Source organism: Macaca fascicularis, chromosome 14 (assembly GCF_037993035.2).
Source record: "Macaca fascicularis isolate 582-1 chromosome 14, T2T-MFA8v1.1".
Classification (NCBI taxonomy): domain Eukaryota; kingdom Metazoa; phylum Chordata; class Mammalia; order Primates; family Cercopithecidae; genus Macaca; species Macaca fascicularis.
The window spans coordinates 107,271,063-107,298,136 of NC_088388.1; the positions used below are offsets into that span (position 1 = coordinate 107,271,063).

Below are 27,074 nucleotides of genomic sequence, written 5' to 3' on the forward strand. Positions count from 1 at the left end.
AAGGTTTCACCACGTTAGCCAGGTTGGTCTCAAACTCCTGACCTCAGGTGATCCGCCTGCCTCGGCCTCCCAAAGTATTGGAGTTACAGGCGTGAGCCACCATGCCCGGCCAGCTGTCTAAACTTTATCTACTAGAAAAAATGTTTTATGCTAGTCTGTGGAGTCTAAAAAGCTGAATAAGTCAAAGTTCCTGTTATTCAGAAGCTTAAAATTTCATTTTATTGTCTCTTTATATGACACTAATTTCTACTTGTGATCTAAGACTTATAGTCATTTATTTGCCTGTGAAGCTTTTTTTCTTTTCTTTCATCCCTACCTCAAATACTTAAGGGCCTGCATGTACGGTACACGCTCCACCCGAACCTGCTTGGCCATTAGGAGATACTTAGGCTATTTTTCTGGAGAATCCTGGTTATAATTCTACAGTGATCTCCTAGCTGTTTTTAGAGATATTCAGAATATGCCACCTTGAAGTCAGTTAACTGAACTTTTGTTTTTTAATATATATGTAGAATTTGTTCTTGCTAAAGATAGTTGTAGAATATACTAAATTATTTATGAAATATATATATTTTTATTTGTGGTTTACTTTAAGATTACAAATTCAGAAACGCTTGTCCGGTGTTCAAGTCTTTTGGTGGGTGTCCTTGGCTGCTACTGTTATATGGGTGTAATAGCTGAAGAGGAAGCATGTAAGTCAGAATTATTCCAGAAAGCCAAGGTAGGAGAATTTATACTAATAAAGTTTCAGATTAAATTTAAATGAAATGTATTCCTGAGAAAATTATTACATTTGTTTGGAAGACATTAAATTTTGTGCAGGTTAACCCTTTCTCTTTTATTTATGTAATATGAGAAGAAATTATACTATGTATTTTTTAATTGTTTTAATTTTTAATTATTATTATACTTTAAGCTCTGGGGTGCATGATACAGAACATGCAGGTTTGTTACATAGGTATACAGTGCCATGGTGGTTTGCTGCACCTATCAACCGTCATCTACATTAGGTATTTCTCCTAATGCTATCCCTCCCCTAGGCCCCCACCCCCTGACAGGCCCCAGTATGTGATGTTCCCCTCCCTGTGTCCATGTGTTCTCATTGTTCAGCTCCCACTTATGAGTGAGAACATGCGGTGTTTGTTTTTCTGTTCTTGTGTTAGTTTGCTGAGAATGATGGTTTCCAGCTTCATCCATGTCCCTGCAAAGGACATGAACTCATCCTTTTTTATGGCTGCATAGTATTCCATGGTGTATATGTGCCACATTATCTTTATCCGGTCTGTCATTGATGGGCATTTGGGTTGCTTCCAAGTTTTTGCTATTGTGAACAGTGCCGCAATAAACATATGTGTGCATGTGTCTTTATAGTAAAATGATTTATAATCCTTTGGGTATATACCCAGTAATGGGATTGCTGAGTCAAATGATATTTCTAGTTCTAGATCCTTGAGGAATCGCCACACTGTCCTCCACAATGGTTGAAATAATTTACACTCCCACCAACAGTGTAAAAGCATTCCTGTTTCTCCTCATCCTCTCCAGCATCTGTTGTTTCCTGACTTTTTAATGATCGCCATTAAAAAGTCAGGAAACTTGAGACAGAGTCTTGCTCTGCTTCCAGACTGGAGTGCAGTGGCACGATCTCTGCTCACTGCAACCTCTGACTCCCTGGTTCAAGCGATTCTCCTGCCTCAGCCTCCCAAGTAGCTGGGATTACAGGTGCACACCACCATGCCCAGCTAATTTTTGTATTTTTAGTAGAGATGGGGTTTCACCATGTTGGTCAGGTTGATCTTGATCTCCTGACTTCGTGATCTGCCTGCCTTGGCCTCCCAAAGTGCTGGGATTACAGTCACGAGCCACCACGCCCAGCCTACGTATTCTTAAAATTTGAAATTACTGTAAGCCAACTATAAATAATAGTAAGTGAAGTAATATCACATTAAAATTTAATCTCATTAAAATATTGATTTTTTGGCCGGGCGCGGTGGCTCAAGCCTGTAATCCCAGCACTTTGGGAGGCTGAGACGGGCGGATCACGAGGTCAGGAGATCGAGACCATCCTGGCTAACACGGTGAAACCCCGTCTCTACTAAAAAATACAAAAAACTAGCCGGGCGCGGTGGCGGGCGCCTGTAGTCCCAACTACTCGGTAGGCTGAGGCAGGAGAATGGCGTGAACCCAGGAGGCGGAGCTTGCAGTGAGCTGAGATCCGGCCATTGCACTCCAGCCTGGGCGGCAGAGCGAGACTTCGTCTCAAAAAAAAAAAAAAAAAAAATTGATTTTTGTCTGTCTTTTTAAAAGTTTTCCCTTTGATCAGTTATATTGAAGAATCTTTGATTAAGGGTGTTAATCAAGTAGGCTGTAAGAATGAAACTTTTATCTCTTGGTAGTACTCTGTCACTGGTATGATTTGCAGGAACAGAGTATAAGATTTGCCGTTTTAAAAAATTGTTAATGATTTTTGCTTATGCTGTATGACTACGTGGAACTTCTAAGAACATTTCATTTTTTCTCTTAAGTGCACTTTGTTTTTTATTTTATAGTATGTCCAAGATCAAAGTACACTTTAAAAAGCAATACTAAACTATAATTTTAACTGGAATTTGCATTTTTTCCTTCTATTCATAATAGTCTCTAATGCAGTGTGCAGGAGAAAGTGTCACTCTGTTTAAAAATAAGACAAATGAGGAATTCAGAATTGGTTCCTTGAGAAATATGATGCATTTATTTACACGTTGCTTGAGCAACTGTACCAAGGTAAGATTTTCTTCTTCTCGTTTTGTTTTGTGAGATAGGATCTTTCTCTGTCACCCAGGCTGCAGTGCAGTGAGACTGTCACAACTCACTGTAGCCTTGACCTCCTGGTTTCCAGCAATTCTCCTGCCTCAACCTCCCAAGTAATTGGGACTACAGTCATGTACCACCTAGCTAAAATTTTCTTTTTACTTGAAATTGTAGCCTATGCAGGGGACTGATTACTGGTTGGTGTTACTGTTCTGGTGTCCACTCATAAGTTTATTTTTTACTTTTATGTTTATTCTGTTTATTTTTTTTTTTTTGATACAGTCTCTCGCTCTTTTACCCAGAGCGAGTGATCACATCACTGTGTGGATCGCAGTGATGTGATCACAACTCACAGCAGCTTTGACCTCATGGGCTCAAGTGATCCTCCCACCTCAGCCTCCTTAGTAGCTGGGATTACAAGTGTATACCACCATGCCTGGTTGATTTTTGTATTTTTGTATTTTTTTGTATTGATGGGGTTTTACACATTGCCCCGGCTAGTCTCAAACCCTGGGCTCAAGTGATCCTTCCACCATGGCGTCTCAAAGTGCTGTGATTACAGGTTTGAGCTACCATATCTGGTCACATTCATAAGTTACACAAACCGATTTAAAATTAAATTGAATGGTACATAAAGGTAATATCCAGACGAATAAGCAATAGGAATCTGAGTTTCTCATGAAACTAATTTTATCATTTCAGGAAGTTTTCTGAGATTGTCTTACAACTTTTATATACAACAATAAAGATGACTCTTCTATTCCTAGGATATTTTCATTCCTTTTATAAAAATTTTTTGACCCGAACTATGTGGTATGCATAGCAGGGCTAGTGAGCAGCACAACAATAACTCCAGCACATACTTTACTTTCTTTTGCTCAGATCATCTTACATAACATTTGGTAGAAAGAGTGCTACTGTGTGTAATCTTTATTTTTATCTGCAGCAGCCTGTGGGGTAGCTAAGCCAGGCCCCAGAGTATTCATAATAATTGGAAATATATTTGAAACCCAGTATTAGGTACATGGCCATATATCAATATTATCAATGTATTTCTTGGTTTTGTAATGTGTTTTTCCTCCCTTTTGGTGTAAGTGGGGAAGGAGAAAAGTAGAAGAATAAACTCTAACCTATAATTGTAGCTTACTTATGTTTAGGGTCAATAGCTGTTACTTTAATGTTGTTAAAGCACAATGAAAGATGCACAGTATAGTTATTATTACTCTAAGAAAAGATGTATTTTTGAAGCATTGTATATCTTGGCCCTGATAGTAAACTATTTATCTACATTTCATTCAAGATAGAGAAAACACTATCTGCCAAGAATAATTGTTTTTATTTCTTTGTTGCTTGGTTCTTTGTTTGTCTTAATTGCAGAAGAGTCTAAATAAGATTGCATCTGGCTTTTTCCTGCGATTGTTAACATCAAAGCTAATGAATGACATTGCAGATATTTGTAAAAGTTTCGTAAGTATGCTTCCTTTTTTTCTTACCATATTTTGATTCTAATAGGCATAATTTTTTTGTTGAAATATCTTTGTAAATAAGGATGCATCTCACAACATATAGCATCTTACATTTTTATAAATGTGGAAATTAAGGCCGGACGTGGTGGCTCACGCCTGTAATCCTAGCACGTTGGGAGGCCGAGGTGGGTGTATCACAAGGTCAGGAGAATGAGACCATCCTGGCCAACATGTTGAAACCCTGTCTCTACTAAAAATACTAAAAAATTAGCTGGGCATGCTGACATGTGCCTGTAGTCCCAGCTACTCAGGCGGCTGAGGCAGGAGAATCACTTAAACCTGGGAGGCAGAGATTGCAGTGAGCTGAGATCATGCCACTGCACTCTAGCCTAGGCGACAGAGTGAGACTCTGTCTCAAAAATAAAAAAAATTTTAAAAATAAAATGTGGAAATTAAAGTTACTTTGTCTTGTGGGGAAATACACCTGATTGCTTCTTAATATCAATACCTAGCATAGTGAGTGCCTGCCTTTAGTTTCTCAATAAATAATACACTAAAAAATTGGGAAGGAATCATCCAGGCTCACACCTGTTTCTATGCAACATTGTACCAAAATTTAAAATAATTCTTTGTTCTTTAAAAGTGACCAAAAATCTTGCCAGGCAAGCAACATATTGTAGTATTTATTTTTCTTCCATACAAATGGGCTTTGGGCTTATGCCACATACATTCTTTTTTCTGGAACACTGCCGGGCATACAAAGTAGACATTGAAATAGCTATTGAGTGAAAACATATTCTATAACTTGAATATTTCCATTTTATGACACATCTTAATCATTTTCCATGTCACTGTACTTATAAGCTATCTGCTGTTACACTTTATTTATTTAGCAGTGCATGGTATTCTATCGTGCGGGAATAGTGAATAGTATATATGTATATGAAAGCTTATCTGCTCCTTTTTTTTATTTTTTATTTTTAATTTTTTTTATTTTTGTTTTTTTGAGATGAAGTCTTGCTCCATTGCCCGGGCTGGAGTTCAGTGGCACAGTCTCGGCTCACTGCAGCCTCCACCTCCCAGCTTCAAGAGAGTCTCCTGCCTCAGCCTCCTGAGAAGCTAGGATACAGATGTGTGCCACCACAATCGGCTAATTTTTATATTTTTAGTACAGACCAGATTTCACCATGTTGGCCAGTCTGGTCTAGAACTCCTGACCTCAAATGATCTGCCCACCTTGGCCTCCCAAAGTGCTTGGATTACCGGTGTGAGCCACTGCACTGGGCCAAAAAGACCATCTGCTCTTAATTAACATTTTAAGTGGTTTCTAGTTTTTTGGGTTACAACGACTTCTGTGGTACAGATTATTGTACTTTTATTTTGTCTGTTTGTATTTGTGTATATGATGGAGGTAGGATAATTTCTAGCAGTAGACTTGCTTGTTCAAAAGGAATGTAAATTTTACTTTTTGATGGATATTGTCATTGTCCTCCAAAATAGTCATACCAATTTAGACATTTTCCTACCCCTTCTTTGGGTAACACTTTGGGTGTTACAGAACTTCTTAGTATAAGAAATAATTTTTAAAGTTTGCATATTATTTTGTTATGTAGACATATTGTAGGTTATATATCCATTTTACTGTTATTGGACATTTAGATTTAGTAGAAAAAAGTACTGTAGTGTTCATATTTACACATGAACCTTGAATTGTTTGATGAGGTAATTTTTTTTTTTTTTTTTTTTTTTTTTGAGACAGTCTTGCTTTGTCAAACCCAGGCTAGAGTGCAGTGGCATGATCTCGGCTCACTGCAACCTCTGCCTCCTGAGTTCAAGTGATTCTCCTGCCTCAGCTTACTGAGTAGCTGGGATTACAGGTGTCCACCAACACACCCAGCTAATTTTTGTATTTTGAATAGAGACAAGGTTTCACCATGTTGGCCAGGCTGATTTCGAACTCCTGACCTCGGGTGATCCGCCTGCCTCGGCCTCCCAAATAGCTGGGATTACAGACGTGAGCCTCTGTGCCTGGCCTGATTAGGTAAATTTTTACTACAACATGCTCCTGCAAGAAGCCATCTTGAACATCTTTGTTTCTCTTCCTTGAAGGCATCCTTAATCAAAAAGCCATTTGACCGTGGAGAAGTAGAATCAAGGGAAGAGGATACTAATGGAAATCTAATGGAGGTGGAGGATCAGTCATCCATGAATCTATTTAACGATTACCCTGATAGTAGTGTTAGTGATGCAAATGAACCTGGAGAGAGCCAAAGTACCATAGGTAAATACCTGTTTACTACTTGGTATTTCTTTTACCTATTTATATTGATTTGGCAGTATAAGAGGCCTCATTGATATCAATTTTATGCTTATTTTATTTTCCCTTAGTATAGCCTTTTAGAATTGTTCCTTTCCTATATACTTTATATTTTTCTGATTTTTACTTGAATTTATTAGTTTCATATTTTATTAGTTTCATATTTTATTCTTCATAAAAGGAACTTAAGATAACTGTTAAAGAAATAAAACCAGGCCAGGCGTGGGGGCTCACGCTTGTAATCTCAGCACTTTGGGAGGCTGAGGCAGGCGGATCAGGAGGTCAGGAGATCAAGACCACCCTAGCTAACATGGTGAAACCCCGTCTCTACTAAAAACACAAAAATTAGCCGGGCCTGGTGGCGGGTGCCTGTAGTCCCAGCTACTCGGGACGCTGAGGATGGAGAATGGCATGAACCTGGAAAGGTGGAGGTTGCAGTGAGCTGAGATTGCGCAACTGCATTCCAGCCTGGGCGACAGAGCGAGACTCCGTCTCAAAAAAAAAATAAATAAAACCATATGATAGGTTATTTGGGCAATAGCAGGAAATGAAAACACATCCGTAATGCCATTGCTGTTAACCTTTTTCTATTATTCCTCTGTAGAAACTTTCAAAATTGTAATCAACATCAACATTCACATATGTTATGAATGCCTGTTTAATTATAAGTATTTTTCCATGTAGTTGCTTTTCTTGATAGTCATACTTTTTAATGGCTTCACCATTGTTCAATCTTATATAAGTCCCATAATTTACTTGACATTTTTTATTGTTAGAAATTTAAATTTTTTTCTGTTTTCCTATAATAAACATTATTGCAATGATCGTTTGTCTAAAGGGTTTTTTCCCCCATATTTTAAATTATTTCTTGACAAAAGAATACTGGATAATTTTTCAAAAAGACTTTTGATGCTTTTAGTGTATAATTAATTTCACTATAATTTTGCTTTTCATGTACTTTTTTTTGTGAAGAGGAGGGAATTTGAGTTAATATGAATATATGTGGCTGTTGTGCCCCTCTCTTTGTGTTAATGAGTGCTTTTTATTTTTAGGTGCCATTAATCCTTTAGCTGAAGAATATCTGTCAAAGCAAGATCTACTCTTCTTAGACATGCTCAAGTTCTTGTGTTTGTGTGTAACTACTGCTCAGACCAATACTGTGTCCTTCAGGGCAGCTGATATTCGGAGGAAATTGTTAATGTTAATTGATTCTAGCACGCTAGACCCTACCAAATCCCTCCACCTGCATATGGTGAGTTACGTTAAATGAAGAAGCTCTTGGGTTTTATCTGATGTTGCTGACTAAATGTAATGAGTTGACATGTAAGAATCACATGGTATCTTTGAAGAATTGAAATTGCTTTCTTGAGGAATGAACCTGAGACTAGTTGGAAAATAACACTTTTTCTTTTAATGTGCTATGAACAAATTTAAGTGGATGCTGAAATATTAAAACTTAGATGGGTTTTGGATAGATTTATTCTCTTTAGGTTTAATTCTTATAAATTATTTTGATTAGGCTAAGAAACATAGACCCTGAGTGTAAAAATATTACATAACATGTGTTTGAAGTTGGAATCTTGCCTTTGACCTTAGTTTAAATATTTCCAGTTTTTTGGATTTGATTTCAAAATGATAGTGAAGTTACAAGAATACTACAGTTAACATTTTACCATATTTACCTAATCATTCCCTCTCTCCACACACACACTCATACACAGATACACACATCATTTTCTCTGAACCATTTTGAGATGAAGTTGCAAACGTGATGCTCCTTATACTTCAGTGTATATTTCCTAAAAACAAGGATACACTTCTGTTTAGCCAGAGTATAATCATCAAAATCAGGAAGTTAACATTTTGTCATTGCATTTAGGTGTGTAGTCTGTTTAGTCTCCTTCAATCTGAAACAGTTCTTTATCATGACCTTCATATATTTGAATAGTACAGGTCCATTGCTCTGAGTTTGTCTGATGTTTTGTTATGATTAGATTTATACTTTGATGAGAATGTTCCAAAAGTAATTCCTCTTCTGCCTTCACCCTTGCCATTTGTCTATCTGTTGATAGATACCTTCAAATCCAAGCCAACATCACACAGTTTATCTTTTTTTCTGTCTAAATTTATAAATTTCTTTACTAGCAGTTAAAAAAACACCCCAAAACCTGGCTATCCACTCAACCTTTATTTATTTGCTCATTTACTTATGTGCTCAGCAACCTTGTATATCACTAATCTGACCATGTGAGCCATTTTCTTAGCCCTAGCCCCAGTGTATATGGAGGTAGAGCCCCTGGCCTAGCAAGTAGCAAGTTGGGTCCTAGGTCATGTCCCCAGTTCCAGCAAATTGTCAAACATTAGAACCTATGATCACAGTAAATTTTAGGCTGAGTCATTGGTGGAATCCCTGGTCATGTTTCCCACCCTTGGTGAAAATGCCTTAGAGTAAGAAAACAAGTTTGGTTGTGCCCTGTTCGGGCCCCTGGTTTAGGTCCTGGCAGATACTACAGTTAAGTCTCTATCCCTGACCAAGAGGAAGTTATATGCTTTTCTTAAAGTATTGGTGTTTCAAGTCTCTTCAAAACATTCAGTAACCTCATGTACATGACTCTCATGTCAAATAATGAAAAGGATCATTTAATTTCCTTTGTTAATATCTGAAAAGGAATAAGAAATATATTATTCTATATTTAAATAGGAAAAAAATCCCTTATTATTTCAGTATAGCTAGAAAATTATTTGGTAGTTCTCGGAAACTGGCTGCCTAGATAATAACTACCATTATAACTGGTCGTTGCAACAACCCTTTCTGTCCATAGTACCATAAAGAGCCTTACAAGATTGCCTTATGGGAAGATAGGTCAAGGTGTTTGACTTCTTCCCTGCCCATGATTATTTCTGCTTTCCAAAATTCATTAATAGAATAGTTTTCAACCACTGGTCTATTATCCCCAAGCATTATTTGGGAGAATGGAGACTTACAGTTTCAGAATCTTGCTCAAGCTCTTAACTGCAGCAGTGGTAATAATGATCATTTATTGACTCCCACAATAGAAGCTAGACTTTTACGTTTATTTTATCTAATCCTCACAGTTATCTGGCCAGGTAAGTGATATATCTCTACTCTACAGATGAGGGTACGAAGGCCCTAGATGACATAAGGCAAGTTTTTTAACCAGAAAAGTTAAGGCTGTGGTACTGGGATTTGAATTCTGCTATTTAACTTCAAAGCCTTCTGTTTTTACTATACACCTTTTAAAAATTTACAGCTCTGTGTGTGTGTGCATGTGTGTGCATGTGTGAATTTATGTTTATATACTTAAAAAAATTTTTTTTTGAAACAGAATCTCGCTCTGTTGCCCAGGCTGGAGTGCAGTGGCACGATCTCGGCTCACTGCAACCTCTGCCTCCCGGGTTCAAGTGATTCTCTTGCCTCAGCCTCCTGAGTAGCTGGGATTATAGGCGCCCACCACCACCCCCGGCTAATTTTTGTGTTTTTAGTAGAGATGGGGTTTCGCCATATTGGCCAGACTGGTCTCAAACTCCTGACCTGTGATCCGCCCGCTTCAGCCTCCCAAAGTGCTAGGATTACAGGTGTGAGTCACTGCGCCCTGTGTTTATATACTTTTTAAAGTAAATGATTTGTGAATAAACCTGATTTTTTTCCCTCCTACCATCTTAGTATCTAATGCTTTTAAAGGAGCTTCCTGGAGAAGAGTACCCCTTGCCAATGGAAGATGTTGTTGAACTTCTGAAACCACTATCGTAAGAAATTAAAACCTTATGTTATGTTCACTTTAAATTTATAAAATAACTGATGTGTTCTGTTAAGCTTATAAAGTTAAACTTTTTTTTACCACAGCAATGTGTGTTCTTTGTATCGTCGTGACCAAGATGTTTGTAAAACTATTTTAAACCATGTCCTTCATATAGTGAAAAACCTAGGTCAAAGCAATATGGACTCTGAGAACACAAGGGATGCTCAAGGACAGTTTCTTACAGTAATTGGAGCATTTTGGTAGGTACAGTCTACTTTGTGGTCTTATTTTTCTTTTGCTATCTGTGGATACGAATGCAAATTTTGTATCCACATCAGTGATTTCTTCTGATCTTCCTACATAGCTAATACATCTTTTAAGAATAGCAGAATGTAATTTGTGTTTCCCTTAGTTGCTTGAATAACTACATTGCTTTTTGTTTAAGGCTTGGCTTTCTAAACTGTTTAACTGCTTTCTCTGCAAAGTTTGAATCACTTAATAATTTGACATGTATAGTGAATAAAGAAAGGACAGCAAGCCAAAATCAGTTGAATTGTTCATGTTCCCAGAGTGAACAAATTGGCCTTGTTCTTATCTGGTTATTATGCATATTTTCACATTCCGAGATAACACCATGATACTTACAGAGGAGCACATATAATTTAGAACCCTTGTACTATTTGATTGATGAGTAATTCTAAATCAATAGAATGTTTTTTGTTTTTGTGTTTTTTTTAGACAGAGTCTCACTCCATCACCCAGGCTGGAGTGCAGTGGTGCTATATCTGCTCACTGCACCCTCCACCTACTAGGTTCAAGCAGTTCTCCTGCCTCAGCCTCCTAGGCAGCTATGATTACAGGCTCCCGCCACAACGCCTGGCTAATTTTTTTGTATTTTTAGTAGAGATGGGGTTTCAACATGTTGGCCAGGCTGGTCCCAAACTCCTGATCTCAAGTGATCTGCCCACCTCGGCCTCCCAAAGTGTTGGGATTACAGGCGTGAGCCAGCGCACCTGGCCTGAATGTGATTTTGAAATCTTCAATATACCAAACAAAACTTGAACAAAGAAATTTCTTTCTAAAGTAAGTTTACTATAATGTGGTTAGCCATTCTATGGTAGCCCCCGAAAAAGAGACATAATAGTATAAAATGAATAATATACACTAAAATGAATTCTTTCAAACTAATTTCTTTTAGCTTGAATTTTTGGGAGGGTGAGTATGTTGGTATATTCCACATAATGACAAATAAGTTTAGCACAGAAAGACATATTGGAAGCAATTTATAATAATCTTCATATTCATTGAGTTTTCTGAGTACTTTTACCAGAATGATTATTTAACTTTGGAAAACTTACTTGATTTCAGGCATCTAACAAAGGAGAGGAAATGTACATTCTCTGTAAGAATGGCCCTAGTAAACTGCCTTAAAACTTTGCTTGAGGTGAGTTTTTACATTTTATTAGTAAGATCTTCATTGAAAAATTTAAAGCAGTTTTTGTTTGTTAATGAGTAATTTTTCTCTATTTCGTATTTAACCTCAGTTCTTTTCCCATAGGCCGATCCTTATTCAAAATGGGCCATTCTTAATGTAATGGGAAAAGACTTTCCTGTAAACGAAGTATTTACACAATTTCTTGCTGATAATCATCACCGAGTTCGAATGTTGGCTGCAGAGTCAATCAATAGGTAATGGGTCAGATATTCATGAAGTATTTGGAATGCTGCAGATAGCAGTAGAATGTCTTACATAGGAACAGCTCACAGTTGAGATATTAAAAATAGCTAACACTTGTTGAGTATATACAGTGTGCCTGGCATTTATGTTTATTCTTAATTCTTACACTTCTGTAACTTAGATTCTATTATTTCCTTCAATTTATAAATGAAAACTGTGACTTAGTGAGGTAAAGTAACTTGCTTATGCCACAGAGCTAACAAGTGGTTGACTTGAGTGATGTGTGTCTACTACCACGTACAGGAGATACGGACTGTTTGGAAATTACTGTGATTTTATGTGAGTTTATAAAATGATAATTAGCACATTTTACATTGTGCTAATTACAATTATATTTACTTGAGTGAACATCCAGTAAAGCACTAGAAGGATTCTATCATGAGGATCTTTTATATTTGAGTACTGCAATAAACATATAATAACTTCATTCTTTTTTTTTTTTTTTTTTTGAGGTGGAGTTTTGCTCGTATCTCCCAGGCTGGAGTGCAATGGCGCGATCTCGGCTCACTGCAGCCTCCACTTCCTCATTTCAAGCAATTGTCCTGCCTCAGCCTCCTGAGTAGCTGGGATTATAGGTGCCTGCCACCACACCCAGCTAATTTTTTTATTTTTAGTAGAGATGGGGTTTCGCCATGTTGGCCAGGCTGGTCTCGAACTCCTGAACTCAGGTGATCCACCTGCCTCGGCCTCCCAAAGTGCTGGGATTACAGGCATGAGCCTTTAATCATGTAGTTTTTGTAATTGGTTCTGTTTATGAGATGGCTTATGTTTATTGATTTGCATATGTTGAATCAGCCTTATATCCCAGGGATGAAGCTGACTTGATAGTGGTGGATAAGCATTTTGATGTGCTGGATTCAGTTTGCCAGTATTTTATTGAGGATTTTCGCATGGATGTTCATCACGGATATTGGCCTGAAATTTTCTTTTTTTGTTGTGTCTCTGCCAGGTTTTGGTATCAGGATGATACTGGCATCATAAAATGAGTTAGGGAAGAGTCCCTCTTTTTCTGTTGTTTGGAATAGTTTCAAAAGGAATGGTACCAGCTCCTTTTTGTACCTCTGGTAGAAATCAGCTGTGAATCCATCTGGTCCTGCGGTTTTTTTGGTTGATAGGCTATTAATTATTGCCTCAATTTCAGAACTTGTTATTGGTCATTCAGGGATTCGACTTCTCCTGGTTTAGTCTTGGGAGGTTGTATGTGTGTAGGAATTTATCAGTTTCTTCTAGATTTTCTAGTTTATTTGCGTAGAGGCATGTATAGTATTCTCTGGTAGTTTGTATTTCTGTGGGATCAGTGGTATTATCCCCTTTATCATTTTTTATTGTGTCTATTTGATTCTTCTCTCTTCTTTATTAGTCTTGCTGGCGGTCTATTTTGTTAATCTTTTCAAAAAACCAGCTCCTGGATTGATTTTTTCGAAAGGTTTTTTTTGTCTCTATCTCCTTCACTTCAGCTCTGATCTTAGTTATTTCTCGTTTCCTGCTAGCTTTTGAATTTGTTTGCTCTTGCTTCTCTAGTTCTTTTAATTGTGATGTTAGGGTGTCAATTTTAGATCTTTCCCACTTTGTCCTGTGGGCATGTAGGGCTATAAATTTCCCTCTAAACACTGCTTTAGCTGTGTCCCAGAGATTCTGGTACATTATGTCTTTGTTTTCATTGGTTTCAAAGAACTTACTTATTTCTGCCTTCATTTCGTTATTTATCCAGTAGTCATTCAGGAGCAGGTTGTTCAGCTTCCATGTAGTTGTGCGATTTTGAGTGTTTCTTAATCCTGAGTTCTAATTTGATTGCACTGTGATCTGAGAGACTGTTTGTTATGATTTCCTTTCTTTTGCATTTGCTAAGGAGTGTTTTGCTTTCAATTATGTGGTCAATTTTAGAATAAGTGTGATGTGGTGCTGAGAAGAATGTATATTACTCTGTTGATTTGGAGTGGAGAGTTCTGTAGATGTCTCTTAGGTCTGCTTGGTCCAGAGCTCAGTTCAAGTCCTGAATATCCTTGTTCATTTTCTGTCTCATTGATCTGTCTAATATTGACAGTGGGGTGTTAAAGTCTCCTGCTATTATTGTGTGGGAGTCTAAGTCTGTTTGTATGTCTCTAAGAACTTGCTTTATGCATCTGGGTGCTCCTGTATTGGGTGCATATATATTTAGAATGGTTAGTACTTCTTGTTGCATTGATCCCTGTACCATTATCTAATGCCCTTCTTTGTCATTTTTGATCTTTGTTGGATGTTTGTTTTATCAGAGACTAGGATTGCAACCCTTGCTTTTTTTTCTTTCCATTTGCTTGGTAAATATTCCTCCATCCCTTTATTTCGAGCCTATGTGTGTCTTTGCATATGAGATGGGTCTCCTGAATACAGCAAACTGATAGGTCTTGACTCGATCCAATTTGCCAGTCTGTGTCTTTTAACTGGGACATTTAGCCCATTTACATTTAAGGTTAATATTGTTATGTGTGAATTTGATCCTGTCATTATGATGCTAGCTGGTTATTTTGCCCATTAGTTGATGCAGTTTCTTCATAGTGTCGATGGTCTTTACAGTTTGGTATGTTTTTCTAGTGGCCAGTACCGGTTTTTCCTTTCCATATTTAGTTCTTCCTTCAGGAGCTCTTGTAAGGCAGGCCTGGTGGTGACAGAATCTCTCAGCGTTTGCTTGTCTGTAAAGGATTTTATTTCTCCTTTGGTTATGAAGCTTAGTTTGGCAGGATGTGAAATTCTGGGTGGAAAATTCTTTTCTTTAAGAGTGTTGAATATTGGCCCCCACTCTTTTCTGGCTTGTAAAGTTTCTGCTGAGAGATCCACTGTTAGTCTGATGGGCTTCCCTTCATGGGTAACTCGACCTTTCTCTCTGCCTGCCCTTAACATTTTTTCCTTCATTTCAACCTTGGTGAATATGATGAGTATGTGTCTTGGGATTGCTCTTCTCGAGGAGTGTCTTTGTGGTGGTCTGTGTATTTCTTGAATTTGAATGTTGGCCTGTCTCGCTAGGTTGGGGAAGTTCTGATAATATCCTAAAGAGTGTTTTCCAACTTGATTCTGTTCTCCCCATCACTTTCAGGTACACCGCTCAAACGTAGGTTTGGTCTTTTCACATACTCCCATATTTCTTGGAGGCTTTGTTCATTCCTTTTCATTCTTTTTTCTCTAATCTTGTCTTCATGCTTTATTTCAGTAAGTGGATCTTCAGTCTCTGATATCCTTTATTCTCCTTGATTGATTCAGCTATTGATACTTGTGAATGCTTCATGAAGTTCTCGTGCTGTGTTTGTCAGCTCCATCAGGTCAGTTATGTTCTTTTCTAAACTGGTTATTTTAGTTAGCCATTCCTCTAACCTTTTTTCAAGGTTCTTAGCTTCCTTGCATTGGGTTAGAACATGCTCCTTTAGCTTGGAGGAGTTTGTTATTACCCACCTTCCGAAGCCTACTTCTGTCAGTTCATCAAACCCATTTTCCGTCCAGTTTTGTTCCCTTGCTGGCAAGGAGTTGTGATCCTTTGAAGCAGAAGAGGCATTCTGGTTTTTGGAATTTTCAGCCTTTTTGCGCTGGTTTTTCCTCATCTTTGTGGATTTATCTACCTTTGGTCTTTGATGTTGGTGACCTTTGGATGGCGTTTCTGTGTGGATGTCCGTTTTGTTGATGTTGATGCTATTCCTTTCTGTTTATTAGTTTTCCTTTTTACAGTCAGGCCCCTCTGCTGCAGGTATGCTGGAGTTTGCTGGAGGTCTAGTCCAGACCCTGTTTGCCTGGGTATCACCAGTGGAGGCTGCAGAACAGCAAAGATTGCTGCCTGTTTCTTCCTCCGGGAAAGTTTGTCCCAGAGGGGCACCTGCCAGATGGCATCCGGAGCTCTCCTGTATGAGGTGTCTGTCGACCCCTGCTGGGAGGTGTCTCCTAGTCAGGAGGCACGGGCGTCAGGGACCCACTTGAGGAGGCAGCCTGTCCCTTAGCAGAGCTCGAGCGCTGTGCTGGGAGATCTGCTGCTCTCTTCAGAGCTGGCAGGCAGGGATGTTTAAGTCTGCTGAAGCTGCGCCCACATCCGCCCCTTCCCCCGGTGCTCTGTGTCAGGGAGATGGGAGTTTTATCTATAAGCCCCTGACTGGGGCTGCTGCCTGTCTTTCAGAGATACCCTGCCCTGAGAGGAGGAATCTAGAGAGGCAGTCTGGCTACAGTGGCTTTGTGGCATTATCGTGGGCTCCGCCCAGTTCGAACTTCCTAGTGGCTTTGTTTATACTGTGAGGGGAAGACATCCTACTAAAGCCTCAGTAATTGCAGATGCCCCTCCCCCCACCAAGCTTCAGCATCCTAGGTCGATTTCAGACTGTTGTGCTGGCAGCGAGAATTTCAAGCCAGTGAATCTTAACTTCTTGGGCTCCATGGAGGTGGGATCCGCTGGTCTAGACCACTCCGCTCCCTGGCTTCAGCCTCTTTTCCAGGGGAGTGAATGGGTCTGTCTTGCTGGCGTTCCAGGTGCCACCAGGATATGAAAAAAAACTCCTCCAGCTAGCTCAGTGTCTGCCCAAATGGCTGCCCAGCTTTGCGCTTGAAACCCAGGGCCCTGGTGGTGTAAGCACTCAAGGGAATCTCCTGGTCTGCTGGTTGCAAAGACCATGGGAAAAGCATAGTATCTGGGCCGGGATCCACAGTTCCTCACAGCATAGCCTCTCACGGCTTCCCTTGGCTAGGGGAGGGAGTTCCCCGACCCCTTGCGCTTCCTGGGTGAGGCTACACCCCACCCTGCTTCGGCTCTCCCTCCATGGGCTGCACCCACTGTCTAACCAGTTCCAATGAGATGAGCCAGGTACCTCAGTTGGAAATGCAGAAATCACCACCTTCTGCGCTGATCTCGCTGGGAGCTGCAGACCAGAGCTGTTCCTATTTTGCCATCTTGCTATTCTCTTGTTTTATTTTTCTTTAGCATTTATGATAACTTGAAACATATTTTAATATATTTACTTCTCCCTATTCCACTAGTATATATGTTCCTAAAAGGCACTGGTTTTTGTCTGTTCTGTTCATTGTTGTATTTTTAGCACCTAAAACAATACTTGGCATGTGATAGGTATCCAATAACTTTTAAAATAAATGAATGTACTTGAAAAAAAGCTGAAAATCATTTGAGTAACTTTACTGTTCAAATGTAAGTGATCAATAATAAAAGATCACTATATTGTTCAGCAGTCACGTAAAGTATTAAAACTAATATTTCAGTATTTGAATATGCTGACAGTAATGTTTTCATAAACTAGATTTTGTGTCTAGCTCCTCAGGTTTGGAACTCTTTTTAGTAAGACCATAATGCATTGTAAGGATTTCTCATGAGTATGTTTAGTAGTTCAAGTCCTTATTGAATTTCACAGATAAAAGATAGCAAATGTATGCTGAACTTTAAGGACTGAGGTAACATAAGACTGAGTTGAATGTAATAAGGCAGCAGTGTAGTGGTGGCATTGAGAAAAATTGAAGATTCAAAAAGTATAAATTCAAGAATGACATGCAAGTAGCAGTCTTTTTTTTTTTTTTTTTTTTTTTTTTTTTTTTTTTTTACACTTGTTAGATTTTGTCTTAGTCCCTTTGTGTTGCTATAAAGGAATACCTGAGGCTGGGTATTTATAAAGAAAAGAGGTTTATTTGGCATATGACATCTACATCTGGTAAGGGCCTCAGACTCATGGCAGAAGGCAAAGAGGAATCAGTGTGTGCAGAGATCACATGGTGAGAGAGGAAGCAAGGGTGGAGGCAGGGAAGGCCGTGCCAGGCTCTTTTTTTTTTTTTTTTTTTTTTTTTTAAAATAACCAGCTCTTATGGGAACTGAATAGTGAGAACTCTCTCATTCCTTACCCTCAGGCCTTAATCTGTTTGTGAGGGATCTGCCCCCATGACTCAGACACTTCCCATTAGGCATAACCTAATGGGGATCAGATTTCAACGTGACATTTGGAGGGGTTAAACATTCAGATGATAGCAGATACCTAATGTTCAGCTATTTTAAGAGCAGTGAGAGAAACTAGAAGAATCACAGGAACATAAACAATTATAAAAGCTTCGATTACTAAAAAAGGATAAAAGACAAAGTTGATTAAAGAGTTATCCTTAAATATGTGGCTATTACACAAAAGGTGTACTGATCAACTTTTTTCCATCACATAAAACAAAATTTAGATGGTACATGAAAACATTAACTTACCCACTTTCAGAGTGATTAAATATTAGAGCAGGTTGACAATGGAATCTGTGGACTCAACTAATTGGTGTTTGGCCAGAGAACAGTTGATCTTTTCTGGCTAGTTTGAGTTCAGTGCGCTCAAATTTGAGCAATAGTTAAAATATATTTTGAGACCCTCTTCAATTCTAGGAGAAAATAGATTTTGTATTCAAGACCTTAATACTAAGCTGCTAGTCTGAACCTCTTTAAATAAACTCAGGTTTTATTAGTCTTTAAGAAAGAGCTGGTATGTTATTATGTCTCACAGAGTGATTTATTTTTATTCTGGAATATGTTTTGTCAAGTAGGGTTTGAAATTTAAAAATTATTTCACTTTTTGTTTGTTGGTTTGCTTGTTTTAAGATTGTTCCAGGACACGAAGGGAGATTCTTCCACATCACTGAAAGCACTTCCTTTGAGGCTTCAGCAAACAGCTTTTGAAAATGCATACCTGAAAGCTCAGGAAGGAATGAGAGAAATGGTAATTTTAAGTAACATGTATTTGCTGTTATCATATGCTTGCTATGAATATCCCATAAATTACTTTACCAAGTTTGGCATAAGAGAGTTTATAATGCAGTAGTTTACAGTGTAAAGCTGCTCTAAAACAAGTGTATGAATTGAATGAAACTGCATTATTTCTAGGTCACAATGGGTCAAATCATAGAAATTTCTTTTGGTTTAACTTAATATATTTCTTTTGGTTTAGCATTTTTATGGAGAAACCCAAAATTTAACTGAGTTTTTATGGGAGTATAAATGACTTCCTTTTTTATTTTAAAAATCCTTTCGTATGTGATCTGATTAAAAGCTAATTAAGGGAACAGGTGACAATGGGAAGAAATGGATTGAGGAGAAGAATCTCACACCAGATCAAATCATTGTGGTGTTTACAGTGAAACTTGTGATATTTCACATTTCTGTAGAATAATATACTTACTATGGTAATGATTATCTTAGGGTTCAAATTTTTTCATTTATTTATGCCCTGATTTGTTTCTTACAAGTATTTAAGGTAGTGAAATAACTGTCAAATCTGTGATAGCAGGAAATTGAAAGGGACAATTGAAAGAATGTGAGTTTAGAAAAGAATTTCAATAGATTAGAAAGATAAGTGTAAATAACATAAAATCTAATGAGATAATGTATATTATACATTTTAAAGCAGCCTGTCATCTGCAAAATGGGAAAATACTGATCTCACAGCAATTCATTTAGAAAAAGACCTAAGAAGTTTTTTATCTTGAGATTATAGTATGAATCAACATTGTATTACAGTTATCAAAAAAGGCTAACTCTGTCTTATACTGCATTAACAGAAGCATATTTTCATGAACAAAGTTGATACAAGAACTTGGATCTTTTATACTTTTTGCTTTATTTTTAGATTTTTTAATTTTTATGGGTGCATGGTGTATATATGTATGTATTTGGGGAGTACATGAGATGTTTTGATACAAGTATACAATGTGAAATAATCACATCATGGAGAATGGGGTATCCATCCCCCAAACAAATATCCTTTGTGTTACAAGCAATCCAATTATGCTGTTTCAGTTATTAAATGTTTCTGTATTTTTTAGAGGATAACTATAATGTTTGCTTTGGTTCTGAGTAAAGTAAAAGATTTTTAGCCAGGATATTATAGATCTGTGTCTTATAAAAAATGGGTGAAGGAATTGACTTAGTGGAAAGCTCATAATTGTTGTTAAACATGTCAGTGCTTGTGATTTAGCAAAGGTATTGGTCCTTACTCCTTCTTGTACCAAAAGACAGAACTAGGATTAGTGAGTAGGAGGTTTTTTAAATATGTATAGCTAGTCAAAAAATCTGGAGTTCAGTTGGGATTTTATAATTGATTGTTAAGCATTTACATTTTACATTACTTTTTTTTTTTTAATTTCTTTTTAAGTCCCATAGTGCTGAGAACCCTGAACCTTTGGATGAAATTTATAATAGAAAATCTGTTTTACTGATGTTGATAGCTGTGGTTTTATCCTGTAGCCCTATCTGTGAAAAACAGGCTTTGTTTGCCCTATGTAAATCTGTGAAGGAGAATGGATTAGAACCTCACCTTGTGAAAAAGGTATATGTGGATGAATATTTTATTATAAGCTTCCTTAGGTCACTGTGAAATAATTTAAAAAGTTAAAGGTAGATTTTCTAAGTGGCACTTATTTGAGACTAGGAAACAGTTTTATTTTTCAGGTTGGGAATATTGGAAAGCAGTTATATAAAAACTATTCAAATAGTGTATTTATGTGTATGCTGTGTTGTTTCTTACATTCCATTTAAGAGCGTTTCACAAGGCTTTCATTGAACTAACAAGAGTGAATGACTTGTCCACCAGACTGACCAGCTTTTGGAAATAGTATTTATTGAGGGAAACACATGGAGACAAGAGCAATATAGGTGTTTTGCCAGGTAGATTCTGGGGCAGCACATTGGGATCTGGCAGGGCCAGAAGTCAAATTTTAGAACGATCAGGCTTTTAAGTTCAATTATCAGGGGAGAAGGACTAGGGTCCAAGCCTTGTAATTACTACATCAGCACAGTATTATAGAATGTTGGCCGCCTCTCTTTTCCATCCCCTCAGCATTTATGGTTTAGGAAGTTCCAGACCTTTCCATTGCAAATTTTTATGCGATAAATCAGTGGTAGGTCAGTGGACTGATATGCCAGTTAACATTCTACCAGCATAGTTTCCGTGGTGCTTTGTAGTAAGCCAACCTATAATCAGTTAGCCTTTTACCTCTCAGTATAAGACTTGTTTGGTGTTTCTTAAAAGTATACAAGTACATTACCTAATAATCATAAGTGGTATGTATTGTTTGGATTTTCCTTATTTGGATTTAAGCCTGAGAGGAATAATTTTATTTTATTTTTATTTATTTCTTTTTATTTATTTATTTATTTATTTATTTATTTATTTTGAAAGACAGGGTCTCACTCTGTCACCCAGGCTGGAGTGCAGTGATGCAATCATGGCTCACTGCAGTCTTGACTTCCTGGGCTCAAGCAGTCCTCCCAAGCCTCCTGAGTAGATGGGACTACAGGCATGTACCACCACACCTGGCTAATTTTTTTATTTTTTTATTTTTATTTTTTTTTTGAGACAGAGTCTTGCTCTGTTGCCCAGGCTGGAGTGCAGTGGTGCGATCTCTGCTCACTGCAAGCTCTGCCTCCCGGGTTCATGCCATTCTCCTGCCTCAGCCTCCTGAGTAGCTGGGACTACAGGCACCTGGCTAATTTTTTGTACAGACAGGCTCTTGCTGTGTTGTCCAAGCTGGTCTTAAACTCTTGGGCTTAAGCAACCCTCCCTCCTCAGACTCCCAAAGCATTGGGATTACAGGTGTGAACCACCATGCCTGGCCAATAATCTTACATTAAATCTTCCTTTAAGTATAACCAAATGTTGGAAACTCTTTTTATGTTTTTATGCATATTTTTATGTTTTTATTTACTTAACATTTATTAAGGGTTTGCTATGTGTCAGATACTGTGCCAGTTGAGTACATTTTCTTAATTATTATTCCCATCTCATAGATGAGGAAATGAAGAAAAGTTAAATGAACGTTGTTTCTAGGTCTTACTCTAAATAATATTAACAAGCATTTAAATGATTTATTTTTTTCATTTTTCTTAACACATTGATGTTTTGGTTCATGCAGGTTTTAGAGAAAGTTTCTGAAACTTTTGGATATAGATGTTTAGAAGACTTTATGGCATCTCATTTAGATTATCTGGTTTTGGAATGGCTAAATCTTCAAGATACTGAATACAACTTATCTTCTTTTCCTTTTATTTTATTAAACTATACAAATATTGAGGATTTCTATAGGTAAGTTTATACATGACATATGTGAAATTTGTTTAATTTAAAATTAGTTAACAATATTTAGCAAGTCCCTATCACCAGCACCACACATACCATACCCATACACACGTATGTGTGGGAGGCTACATCGTATGAGAAGCGGGACAGCTTCTTTTAATAAGAATGTATTGAAGGGAGTCACTGGACTTCACATCCGGTCCTAGCTGTGCCAACAACCAGCTATGTGACTTTGGTCAAACCACATAAAGACCCTCTATGCCTTGGTTTTTTAATATGTAAAGTAAGGAAGTTACACAAGGAGATCTTTCAGTTCCCTTTCAGCTTTAATATTTGATCATCTTTCCTTTGGAAAAGATTGAAGATAGATTACTAGTAGCTGATTATTTCTGCCTGTTTTTCTTTTCTGTTGCTTGACTATAGGCCGTTGAGTCATTACTTCTATGAGAGTTAGAAACTTAATGTAAAACTTTTATTTTGCTAACTTTAACTCCATAGAAGAAAAATTTGAAAATGGAGAGGTTTGAAACAACCAAAAAGTAATGTTTAGGTATCAGGATGATGGGAAGGCATCTCATATTTGTTGAGCATGCTCTGCGTTATGGACTTTGCTATGCATTTTACATGTAGTAGATCACAGACTGAGTTTCAGGCCCATCCTAATAGAGCTTTCTAATAGATTATGAGTTGTATGTAGGTAACTTCCTTTAAGAAGGATATTCCTACAGAAGTAAATTTAGTGGTCCTTATGGTTCATTCATTTTGGCAAGAACAATATAGTCATCTCTCTGTATATGCGAGGGATTCATTCCAGGATTCCCAATGTATGCCTAAATCTGCACATACTCAAGTCCCCAAGTCGGCCCTGCAGAACTCACGTATATGAAAAGTCAGTCCTCTGTATATACAGACTTTCACATCCCGTGAATACTGTTTTTCTATCTGCATTTGGTTGAAAAATATGCAAGTATAACAAACCCATGTTTTTCAAGGGTCAACTTCATTTACATTAGTTGATTATGCAGAAGAAATAAATATAAATTCAAGTCTCCATTTTTATTTATTTATTGTTTTGTTTTTTCTTTATGCTAAGGGTGCTACTGAACAAGGTCCCCATTTTTAAATCCCATAATTGTGGTGGTGGTATGTTCTAAGCTTTCTTATTTTTTTAATGTGACTATTTAGAATTTAGTTAATTTTTCCATTTATAAAATTAAAGAAAGTTTAATAATGTGGATAAACTGTGATACTTTAATGCTGATGGTATTAAAACAGTATTTTAAGAACTATTTTATAAAATTTTACTTGGAAAAGTTACATATAACCTATATTTTAAATTTTTATATTTTTAGATCTTGTTATAAGGTTTTGGTTCCACATCTGGTGATTAGAAGTCATTTTGATGAGGTGAAGTCCATTGCTAATCAGATTCAAGAGGACTGGAAAAGTCTTCTGACAGACTGCTTTCCAAAGATTCTTGTAAATATTCTTCCTTATTTTGCCTATGAGGGTACAGGAGACAGTGGGATGGCACAGCAAAGAGAGACTGCTACCAAGGTCTATGATATGCTTAAAAGTGAAAACTTACTGGGAAAACAGGTATGGCTTCAATTTTTATCTACTTTTCATTCCCTGAATGATCTGAGATATAACCTTTAAGTTTTAAGGCTATTTATTCTTATTTATATATTGAAACTTAGCTTGTGGTAATCATTATCTAGCATAGCCAACCCATGAATTTTTTTGGTTATGTTGTGTTCTCTCCCTCTGATTGGGTTTTAACTAAGTAGAAATGTTTCGAATTAGAAATAACCCAAAAACCATCTGAATAATTTTCTTCTGCCATTTAAAAATGTATAGTTAAAATACATTTTTGTGCAGTTAAAGCAGTAGTACACGAATGCAAGCTGGTTGTTAAAGTCAAGGAATACTAAACAGTGTACAGAAAACCTTCACTCTCTCTTCAGTCTCACCAAACTTTCCACTTTTCAAGAAAAAGAACCATCCCTCATTCCTATAGTTCTCATACCCTGCTGTTTGTTTTTTCATGACACTTATTACCTTCTAACATATGATACAATTTACTTTTTTTTTTGTTTTGTCTTTGCTTTTGTTTTTGAGGCAGAGTCTCACTCTGCTGCCTAGACTGGAGTACAGTGGCACGATCGCAGTTCACTGAAGCCTCTGTCTCCTGGATTCAAGCAATTTTCCTGCCTAAGCCATCCAAGTAGCTGGGACTACAGGTGTGTGCCACTACACCCAGCTAATTTTTGTATTTTTAGTAGAGACGGGGTTTTGCCATGTTGGCCAGGCTGGTCTTGAACTCTTGACCTCAGGTGATCTTCCCACCTCAGCCTCCCAAAGTGCTGGGATTACAGGTGTAAGCCACCTTGCTGGACCATAATTTACTTTTGAATTATGTTAATTATTTACCAGTCTTCTCCGGTATACATTTCTCTCTCTCTTTTTTTTTTTTTTTGGCTGATGTATCTCAACCACATAATATATTTTGGGTATTCATTAAATCTTTGTCAAAAGAAGGAGTCAAGTAAAGAAGGATTTAACAAGCTTCGTTTGTTTTATAATTATATACATTCCAAATTTTTTTGAAGCAACTTATATTAAAACATACATATAAATTTTTTAAGATAAAAAAGCTGTGGTCACCCCAAATTTATTTATGTGTTTATTTATTTTGGATATAAGTAAGGGATAACTAACCAAACTTGGTCAATATTAGGTAAACTTCAAGAGACCTTTTTTTTTAGTTTCCTAGTTATCTATATTGAACCAAGAAATGGAATAGCATTTCCTCAGTTGCTTAGGTGGACCTATTCAGAACTGGTTGTAAGTCTGCCGTCTGAAGGGAATTGGTGAGCTGAGGACTCCTTTCCCAAAGACAGCTGGAACAGAAATAGGCACTCCAGAGGTTATGGGATTTGAGAGAGACAGCCTCTAGCCACTCTCATTCAATCTCCCAGCTTAGTCTTCTGAGCATTCTTAATCTTACTATTCTTTTTTAATATATTCAAACCAAAAGACAGCAATTTTTAGAGCCTGAATAGGTTTTGGAGGGAAAAGTAATTATGCTCAATCTTGACTGAAACACTTGCCTCAAGAATGAAGAACAGCAAAAATTAAATAACAGGAATTCGAGACCAACCTGGCCAACATGGTGAAACCCCATCTCTACTGGGTATGGTGATGCGTGCCTGTAATCCCAGCTGTTTGGGAAGCTGAATCAGGAGAATCACTTGAACCCAGGAGGCGGAGGTTACAGTGAGCCAAGATGGTGCCACTGCACTCCAGCCTGGGCAACAGAGGGAGACTTTGTCTCAAAAAAAAAAATTGTATAAAACACACAAAGCAAGGAAAGAATGAAGCAACAAGGGCAGAAATTTATCAAAAATGAAATTATACTCCACAGCGTGGGAGTTGGCCCCAAGCAAGTGGCTCAAGGGCCTGGTTACAGAATAATCTGGGGTTTAAATACCCTTTAGAGGTTTCCCATTGGTTACTTGGTATACGTCCTATGTAAATAAAGTAGTGGCTCATAATCAGTCTGATTAGTTATAGGAGGGGACCAATCAGAGGTACTTTCAATTTCTTATCTGCCACAGTAAAAGGGAGGGGGTTGCAAAGGGGAGTAGCCTCTTGTCCTTTCGTTACTAGAGCGTGGAAAGTTGGGGTTTTCCTTTTGATTTCGTTCTAGGAAGTCAGCGTGGATTGGCCCTAGGTTCCCTTCCTCCAGACCTTATTGCCCTGCCTCATTTACGTTAGGTTTCTTCCTTGTCACCTTCTAAAATATTTTTTATTAGGAAGTATGTTTTTGAACTTCCTTATGCATTAAGTAAAGTAGCCATTTGCCTTTTGGTTTAGATCACTGTAATTCCTTATTTGGAAAGTTGTTAAATTCATCCTTAAGACTTCACAAATCTCATTCATTTAACTAACATGTAACATAGCAGACTTATTCTTTGTATTTAGAGAATTTGTGTCTTTTGTGAAGCTACCTGTCTATAGTGGGAAGTAGATTGATGAAAAGTCCAAATCTGTTGGGGAGGGTTTTATTCTACTATTGATGAAAGGGGATGTGGATATCAGCTAGCCTTAGAATTTGGGATGGCACTCAAGTAGAAGTCTGGGAAGAAGTTATGCAGGGAACAAAGATGAGATTATTCCCAGTCACTGGGAATTCTTAACGGTAAAGTTCTGTAATTGAGAAAGAATTCCCAAATAAAAAGCCAAGAGTAAAATTCAGTTAGAGGGGCAGTTACAGAACAGTGGGAAATTTGGTTGGCAGAAAAATTACCAGGTCACATAACTTAATGATAGGCCTGAAGTCTTATTTAAAATGATTCTGTAAAATTGAAGAATTGGATTAAAGGAGCCTTGTTTGGCCTGATTTTCCTACTTTTTCGTCTTAGTCTACAGGTTCACTGCATAGAAGAAAAAGGTGGAGTTAGTTATAATCTTGTAGATTTTGGACTTTGAGTCATCTATTTTCTTTTGCAATCATTGAATAATTTTGGAAATAAGGTAATATATGCCTTTTGAGCTGTCTTGAGGTTCAAAGATATAAAATATTAGATGTATTTTAATTTTGTGCCCTTGCAGATCGATCATTTATTCATTAGTAACTTACCAGAGATTGTGGTGGAGTTATTGATGACGTTACATGAGCCAGCAAATTCTAGTGCCAGTCAGAGCACTGACCTCTGTGACTTTTCAGGGTATGTACATTTTAAACTTAGAGAACTAGCTGTAGCTTCACAAGTTCTTAAAGAAGTTTATTAGTTGACACCTTCAATGTCTATTTCAATTTATAGACATCACTCTTTTTTAAAAGTTTGTTTCTTTAAAAATAGCCACCTTTGAATTGAAGTAATTACCTATCCTCTTTTACCGTAGTCTCCCCACAGTGATTACTCTTTCTAAATTGACCACTTGGTT

At 37.4% G+C, this 27,074-nt stretch overlaps 1 protein-coding gene across 12 annotated transcripts in view; it reads left to right on the forward strand.

The window, feature by feature from the left end:
* ATM (ATM serine/threonine kinase) overlaps nucleotides 1–27,074 on the forward strand; it is a 131,022-nt gene that overhangs the window by 33,156 nt on the left and 70,792 nt on the right. For all 12 annotated transcript variants that reach the window (XR_012423676.1, XR_012423675.1, XM_005579543.5 and 9 more), the window contains 14 exons: nucleotides 596–721; nucleotides 2,638–2,763; nucleotides 4,168–4,257; nucleotides 6,366–6,537; nucleotides 7,626–7,825; nucleotides 10,259–10,341; nucleotides 10,439–10,594; nucleotides 11,703–11,778; nucleotides 11,893–12,023; nucleotides 18,650–18,767; nucleotides 20,199–20,372; nucleotides 21,958–22,127; nucleotides 23,474–23,720; nucleotides 26,739–26,854. Coding sequence is in view for 10 of the 12 variants with exons in the window: in XM_005579543.5 (XP_005579600.3) it covers nucleotides 596–721; nucleotides 2,638–2,763; nucleotides 4,168–4,257; nucleotides 6,366–6,537; nucleotides 7,626–7,825; nucleotides 10,259–10,341; nucleotides 10,439–10,594; nucleotides 11,703–11,778; nucleotides 11,893–12,023; nucleotides 18,650–18,767; nucleotides 20,199–20,372; nucleotides 21,958–22,127; nucleotides 23,474–23,720; nucleotides 26,739–26,854 (1,985 nt within the window). In the remaining 2 variants the exon portion in view is untranslated. The remainder of the gene's footprint in view (nucleotides 1–595; nucleotides 722–2,637; nucleotides 2,764–4,167; nucleotides 4,258–6,365; nucleotides 6,538–7,625; nucleotides 7,826–10,258; nucleotides 10,342–10,438; nucleotides 10,595–11,702; nucleotides 11,779–11,892; nucleotides 12,024–18,649; nucleotides 18,768–20,198; nucleotides 20,373–21,957; nucleotides 22,128–23,473; nucleotides 23,721–26,738; nucleotides 26,855–27,074) is intronic.